We start from the raw sequence: 8,758 nt of genomic DNA on the forward strand, positions 1-8,758 counted from the left end.
TTCAAAAACCATCCCACATAATTTATGCAAAATATAATATGTAATAGAAAATCAAAAACTACATCATTCAGAACAATGTTTTACCTTGGTAAGGATATATCTCCTGTGGTACTGCTATTAGGATTTAACTTGTTGACATTAAGGTCAATTTTTCTATCAGTGACTCAACACTTAGTGAATTGGTTACATTGCTACCAAGCTCTACAGTTGCTACTGAGCTTATCATTCAGTTTGCAGTGTTAACCAAGTGATTCGGTTGTTCTTAAGCTAAGTAATCAGAATACAGTGTCTATTGAGCACCTAAGTCAGTTTGTAGTGTTCATTGAGCTATACAGTATTTATTGAGCTTTAGAGACAAAGTTTAGTGCAAATAGAGCATAGAAGAGCCCATCGAGCTAGTCAGTGGAAGTGAAGAAGATTGTAGTGTTAACCAAGCTCTATAGTGTTAATCAAGTTCAATAGTGTCTACTGAGCTCACAAGGTTAATGAAGTAGATCTAGTGTTGACTGAGTCATATAGTGTCAACCAAGTGATCCAGTTGCTACCAAGTTTCTTAGAGTTCACTAAGTCACACAGTGCTGACCAAGATCAAGCTACTTCAAAGTGATTAGTATGGACCAAGATTCAAGTTCATTGGCATGGCAAAGATTATTGAGCATTGATAGTAAATGTTATTTTAGGATTTACTAGTAGCCCAACTTCCAAAGACCATAACTTGCAAACCATTGGATCAATTGGCTATTATACCCATTGATGAATCTTCATCTACTATTATATAGCTGAGTTTCATGCCCATCCAGGACTTTAAGGCCTTCAAAACTAACCTCAATGTTTTTGTTCCAAAAACCCACAGTAACTTAAAGAATACACATAAATATTGCAATGAACCTTAATTACTAGGTGATATATCAAAGATGAACCTCCACCTCTGAAATTAAAACATTTCAAGCTCATATGACCGACCTACTAAATATCAAGCTTTGACAAATAACAACTCTGCACTAAGACAACCCTTATTCGAGAGACATAAGTGAAATAGTTTGGGTGATACAAGATTGGTGTTTATCCCATGACACATCTACATCAATCATATTATTTAATATGTATTTTTATTATAACTTTGTGCTTAAATAAATATTGATGAATAAATTTTTATTTATACTAATATTCTAAGGAAAATAAATAACTTAATGAAGTCATACAAAAAACTATTTATGTTGTTCTTTATTTGATAAATAATATTAACATATTATTATTCTATAAAGTTTGATATCTTTTTTAAGGAGAGTGAATCTACAAAAAAACAAAAACATATATCATGAACTTTATAGCATAATTTACAATCAAATTTTATATTATCAAATAGATTTGACCTTTGTTCCCAAATTCTAACAACTAAATTTTTAATTTTTAATGGTATATTAAAAATAAAATATGTTCAACAAAAATTGTAAAAGAATTATAATAGTAAATTATAAATAGATGTACCAAATTTTATATCCAAATCAACATACCTAAAAAAATATACGTATGATCATATTTTCATTCAAAAATAGAAAATGTATATATTTTGTATGTAAACAACAATCAAAATGACATTATCCCATCAAATGTTCTAGTGTATAACAAAAAAATATTACTAGATTTTTCTTACTATCATCAATTATTGCATGTTGAATTTTGATTACAGTATTTTTTTTGTGGTTGATTATTTACAGTATCTATTTCTTTCTTTATTGAAAAGATGGTGAACCAAATATCTCAAGCCAATAAAAATTATAGCTCAAGGTATTGCATATGTTGCCAAATACTTGAATGATTTTTTCTATCTTTCCATTGATTTTTTGTTACTTAAAAAATGCTTCTTTTGTTTTGATAATTTTAGTAAACATACACCTTTACTTTCTACAACTATATTAAAAGATATTTTTAGATTGAAAGATGTTAATTGAATTGAATTTAATGTATTAGGAAACATAAATTTATTTTAACATTTTTTGGAAAGGGGATTGGAAAATGGGGCCTTAGATAAAATCAGTTCTGACTAAGACTGAAAATGTTCTACACAAAGGGATTTTTTAATAGAAGGAGATTTGTAATTATTTTTATTCGTGTTGTTCAAATCCATTCAAGGAGATATAAGTTGAAGATTCAAATACTAAAAACTATGAAATGGGGAATAATAGAAAATAAAATATCAAAATAATCCATATAAATTTTTTCAAAAATAGAGATCTTACTTGAATCAAATGATGTTTAAATTTTTTTGGATATTAGACAAAAATAAAGATGACATTATCCCATCTAATGTTTTAATGTATAACAAAAAAAAATTTACAAAATTTTGTTTTACATAAATAATATAGCAACATCAATTAACTATCATCATTCTTGTACCTTGAAAAATACAAATACAAGTTTTAAAGTTTGATTATTTAATTTTTTACATCAATGTTTAGAATCACCCACTCTCATTGAGAAAATGAAAACCAAAAATAATATAACTATATCATTTTTTTATCACGCACAAGTAATCATACATATTTCACAGGCCTCAGATTTGAATACACGGTTATAAATATTATAATACATGACACATATAAAATGATAAAGAGAATCAGGAGCTCCGCTTCTCCACAACCACCGGCAGACCATTCTTCATACTCGCTGTTAAACTCGGAACGCAGAGCCCCTCGTGCTCCGGATCAACTCTCAACCGAAATCCCCTAATCACAGAAGCCGCGATGTATTTCATCTGAATCAGCGCCATGTCTTTCCCCAAACACATGCGCGCGCCTGCCTGAAACACTGCGTACTTAAACGGACTCTGAGAAAGAAACACGCCTTCCTTATTAATCCATCTCTCTGGCTTGAACTCCATGAAATCTCCACCCCAGATGCTCTCCATCCTCCCCATCGCGAACGGATGATATGTCACCCAACTCCCCTTTCTCACCATCGTCCCGTCGGGGAGACAGTCATCACGTAACGCCTGCTTTGAGTCGTAGCGAACAGGCGGATATAAACGCATTGACTCGTATAGCGCCGCATGAAGATATGCCAGCCCTTTCATCCCCTCATACGAAACCGCCGCCATCTTCCTCACTTCCTCATAAATGCGTTCCTCCACCGTGGGATGCGAAGAAAGGAGCCAGAAGAACCATGTCAGAGAAGACGCCGTCGTGTCTCTGCCTGCCAACACGAAACTCACCACAATGTCTCTCAAGGACTCCTCGTCAAAGCCTCCTTCACTGAGTTGGAGGAATCTGGAGAGCAAGTCTGGTTTGAGATCTCCTTCGTCACAGCTTCTCCTCCGAATTATGTCTCTGGCGAATTCGTGAACAACACAGACTGCCTCGGCCAGACTCTTTTCAGATCCGAAGTTCAAAGCCCGCTTGAGTTTCCACTGCAGACTAATCACAGACCGCGCTCTCTTGGAACTGAAGTAACTGGCGACGTCCATGGCATCTGCAAACTCAGATTTGGGAAGAGTGAGATCGAGACAGTTGGGATCCATCCCGAACGCCACTTTGCAGATGTTGTCGAACGAAAACCGCCGCAGAACGTCCTGAAAATCAAGAAAAGTCCCACTTTGAGAGGCCTGCTCGAGCAATGGCAACAAACAATCCGTCGTCTCGGACTGCAAGCAATCGACAATGAAATTTCTCAGCGATTTGGTATTGAATTCGTAGCTCGCAATCTTCCTCTGCAATCTCCACGACTCTCCATCTGCGTTGAAGATGCCGTTGCCCAGCAGATCATGCAGAATCTCATTAAAGATCCGACCTTTGGGGTAATTCTCGAATCGAGTCTTCAAGATATGCTCCACGTTTTCTGGATTAACCGTAACAACAGTCCTAATGGCGCCCAATCGCTCAACTGTCATGGTCTGCGTGGGGGAATCTCTGAGAAGCTCCGTGTATCATTCACACAGTCGGTTTTGATTTTTCCAGAAGGGAATCAAGCAGCCAATGAAAGGATATGATTCGGGTCCATAAGAATCACACGACTTGCGCCGCCTCAGTAGGTAAGCTCCACATATTAACACCACCACCAGGCCTAAAACTATAATAACTGCCATAGATGCGTTGCAGAAAATGCTTGATCCTCAGCTGATCTGGTTTTAAGTGTGTCGGAATGTCGAGATGAGAGATCAGAGCTAGTTGTGACGTTATATAACAGAGCAAATCATTCACCCACGTGTTGGATTAATGTAATTCGATCACGTGTGCCTTTGCATTTAAGAGACAATATGCCCCTAAACATTCGATTACAGAGCAACAATCTTCTCTCAGCGTGAAATGCGTGGTTTCACTGTGAACCAGCGTGAATCAGCTCCACTGGATGACGCGTATGCTGAGGCATTGAACCAATTTTTCTATTAATAGAATCGACATTTCTACTCGTTCTTCTATTTTATAATGGAAAGAAACAATAGACAAATTCGCAGTTTGCTTCATAGCGTGTGCAATGTAGGAGGGGCCCTTGCGCCGCTTTGGCACCGGCTACGGTGCAACATATTTGCACCGAGCCGCTGCCCTTTTGCCGTGCCCGTCCCTCGATTGACTGCACTGTCCGTGCCCGTTCTGTAGCATGCTCGTACTCCGTGCGCTGTGTCCCTCTTTTCTTCCGTGCATTTAACAATATTAACGTGCTCTGATTTATTAATATATGTGCGTGCAGGGGCAACATTATAATTTATCTGGTAAATGGAAGCTTGGAAGCTAATACAAATTGTCCATCTCTTAGTTTTTTTTTAAAGATTTATTTTCATGTTTAAAATTATAAATAATATTTTTTAATTTGAATATTTAAAAAAAAATTTTTAAATAACTTTAAAATAAAGAATATTAAAATAATTTTTAAAGAATTATGAAATATTGGAAACTTCATTAAATTAAAAAAAATTAATATCTATAATAATATTTTGAATTATAATTTAATCAAAATCTTGTATTAATTTGATTTATTATTCATTTATTATTTTTATTACAATTATATAGATTGATTTAAATTATTAAAAATTATATTATATAAATAATAAATTAATATATAGCAACTATATTATTTATTTCATTCAATATTCTAATATTATTAATTTCTTTATATAGATTTTTTTTAAAAATATATATATATAGCTTGAATTTTATGATGATGTTGATATTGGAAATTTTAAGTCCCTTTATTTCATAATGAGAAATAACATTAAACACTTTTTCGCCAAAAAAAAAAGAAATAACATTAAAAATAAAATAATAATATCATTTATAATGAAAATTTATTATCTCCTTTATGTTTCTTATTTCTTCTTAATAAAATTTTACCCTTTTTTTATTTTATAATCTTTACCTTATACGAATGTGTATCTACAAAGGATATAGATTATCATTGATTTAATTTTTATTATGAGATATAAGAATTATTTAAATATTTAGCATAAACACATTTTATAATGTCCCAAGTCTATATATCCAAGACTAGCTCACAATTCCCTATTGATGTTGTGTTGTAACTCTTTGCCTATCATTTAATACTTATTATAAATTATTATTATTATTATTATTTAAAATATATATATATATATATATATATATATATATATATATATATATATATATATATATATATATATATATATATATATATATAGAAATGTAAGTTTGTTTTATATTACATTCACTCTCCAATTTTTTTTCCAGCAAAGTTAATCTTCAATTGTCAAATAGAATTTATAGCATTATAGCATTATAAGTAATATTACTCTGTAAACTTAGATTTAAAAAATATATTAATTATTTTTAATATTATAAAGAAATAAAATAATAAAGCTAACTAATATAAACCTATAATTTTATTGTGACTATGCATCCATCTCAATCTTATAAAAGAAAATTGTTTTGAAATAAATTAAAGTTCTAAGTGGTTGGGTGCAAATATGTTGCACATCGTCTACAGTGCAACATATTTGCACTCAATCATTGCTCGTCTCTATGCCTGTGTCCAAACTGTACTGTTCTTCATTGAGGGGGGAAAAAATAAGTTTCTATTCCGTGCAAGATAATTTTGTTCATTTCAAATTACAATGGTCAATAACTCATCAAAGTGATTACTTTATTCTTTTCAAATGCTTTTTATATATTTTAATAGCACTATTACTTAATTCTTTTTAAAACTAAACCTTCTTTTATATATTATATGTTAGGGTTTAGTTTAATTCTAAAATGATATATAATATTTTTTTATGTGAATATTTAAAATGATATGTACGAAGACATTTTCTTTTAATCTTAAATAATTATAATATAAATAATATTAAAATAATCAACATATTAGGAAAAAAATAGTTTTGAGATTATATACACTAAATTATAATTATAATTTGATGATAATTTTAAATTTTATTTATGCTTTTATATATTCAAATAATTATAGTTGAGATATTTATTATAACAAGTAATACACCTAAAATTTAGAATAATAAATTTAAGAAATGATTTTTAATTGATTATTAAAAATCATGAAAGATTTCTAATACTTTTTATTTTGATATGCATAATAATACTTACAATTTAACTTATGAAATATGTAACCTTAAATTTATAAGAATATATATATTTTTAATAATATTATATAGTAAATAGAATATATTGTTACTTTATATTGAAAAAAAGCTATTATTTTTAATTATAATTTAAGCCAGCATTTCTATATTATTTTGTAATAAATTTACTATAAATGTATTAAATGTTAAATACATAATATTATATAGTAATAAATTTAAGTAAATTAAGGACTTATTATTTTATAAATTATTTAAGATTAAATAAAATATATTTTTACTATCAAATCTAAATATTCAAAAAAAATTATTATATAATTTTTATGTAGATAATTTAAAATGATGTTTAAAATTTATTAATATCAATATTTGTATAGTTTTTAATTTTTTAATTAAATAAAATAAATTTAAATTATTAAAAATAAATATTGAATTAATATAAATTAAAAATTATATCTATGTACAAATATTAAATATTATAAATTAATATTTATGTACAAAAGTAAATAGTGTCAGGTAAGGACACTATAGTGTTAGACTCCAATGCGAGTACAAGGCGATATTTGGGCAGAAAAAAATAGACATGACTTACCACGGTGCAACTTATTTCCAACGAGCCACTCCCCTAGTGCCAGCAGGGGACCATCAGTATTAATTTTAAATAATTTATTTAATAGTAAGTTCTTAGATTACTTAAATTTGTTACTATATAGTATTATAAAAATTAATTAATTCTTCAAAATTTAAGTTATAAATTAAATTTTGAGTATTATTATGCATATCATATTATCTCTTTAAATAAAAAGTATTACAATTGAATCTTGGAGAATAAAGATATATCTGTATGAACGCAGCATTCTGAAATATTGCAAGCGAAAGTAGCAAATTTTATTAGCGGGAGGAGGCAACATTTTTTAAGCAGGGTTTGTGGCGGGTTTCCTTGAAGATCTCTGGTTTTTGGAGGTGTGGATATAGTTTGTGGAGGAGAACGCTCCTCCACTTTGTTTTGAGTTTTCTCACCTGCTCTCATTTATTTTCAATTATGTATTTACTTTTCCTATGGAAATAGGCTCTGATGGCCCCATTAAACTTGATAATGGTATGTTATCACCTCCATCTCATGCTTTGCCCCTGGCCTTTGGTGCTTCTACCTTGCCCTTTGATTTTGTCTCCACACCTTTGACTGCTAAACCTAACCCTAACCCTTTGATCGTACCTCTGAAGAAGTCTTTTGCTGAAACAATGGCACCCAGCAATCATGTGCTCTCCATTGATGCTAGATTTGTGTAGGTGGTTGGAGGCAAGAGATTGTTCAATGAAGATAAGGACTTTCCCAACATCTTGACTGAATTTGTTGTCTCTCCCAATGACGCTATGCTTAAAGAAATTGCTATGGAGAAATCTCAGCTCTGTGACACTGCAATTTTTTTTGCTTGCATAGACATTGAAAAATGCCCTCCTAGGAAGTTTCTTGATGATTGGTTTCATAATTTGTGGAACTTGAAATTAGGGCTTAAAATCTCTTTCTGTAGATAGGTCCAGAAAGGGCTTTCTATTATTTTCTTTGGTAGTCATGAGGCTTAGACTGAAGCCCTAAAGTGACAGTATTGGAATGTCGGTAAAACCTCCTTTAGGGCTTTGGCCTGGTCACCTGATGTGGTCTATGAAGAAGTTTTGGCTTTGTCTTCACCCAGATGGATGATTATAAAGGAGGTTCCTCCTTTCTTATGGAAATTTCTTGCTCAATTGCTTGCACCATTTCGATACATTATCAGAATCGATGAAACCTCTAGGCTTGTGTCTAATTTGGATGCTAGGATTTTAGTCTCTCTAAAACTAAGAATTGATATCCCTCATAAACTTACCTTGAAAATTCATGGAGAAACTATTACCTACCCGATTGAAATCCTCGGGGGTCTTAACGCCTGTTACTTATGTAAAAAAGAAGGACATATTCGGAAGAACTGCCCAATTATTAATAAGAAGAAGATTGAATTGACTCAAGGGGACATTGAGAGTAGCATCCCTAATAACAAAGAATTGGCTATTATTCCCTCTACCTTGAACCCTAATACGAATGTTGATAAACTTTCTGGTCTTCTCACTGGAAAAGGTGATGATAAACCCAGCACTAATAACTTTATAGTTAATCAACACAATAAGATTCAATACTCTACCATCTCTGACCAAAGAAACACT

The 8,758-nt window shown here is 31.1% G+C and overlaps 1 protein-coding gene across 1 annotated transcript; it reads right to left on the minus strand.

Annotated features, from left to right (window-relative positions):
* Positions 1-2,470: 2,470 nt before the first annotated feature.
* On the minus strand, positions 2,471-4,123 carry LOC149533101 (cytochrome P450 94C1-like). The gene has a single exon (XM_089804822.1). It carries the CDS (start codon positions 3,884-3,886, stop codon positions 2,618-2,620), a length of 1,269 nt encoding a protein of 422 aa, XP_089660948.1. The 5' UTR covers positions 3,887-4,123; the 3' UTR covers positions 2,471-2,617.
* Between the last annotated feature and the right edge of the window lie 4,635 nt (positions 4,124-8,758).

This window comes from Cupressus sempervirens, chromosome 10 (genome assembly GCF_028749045.1).
Source record: "Cupressus sempervirens isolate cs-2001-9-10 chromosome 10, ASM2874904v1, whole genome shotgun sequence".
Classification (NCBI taxonomy): Eukaryota; Viridiplantae; Streptophyta; class Pinopsida; order Cupressales; family Cupressaceae; genus Cupressus; species Cupressus sempervirens.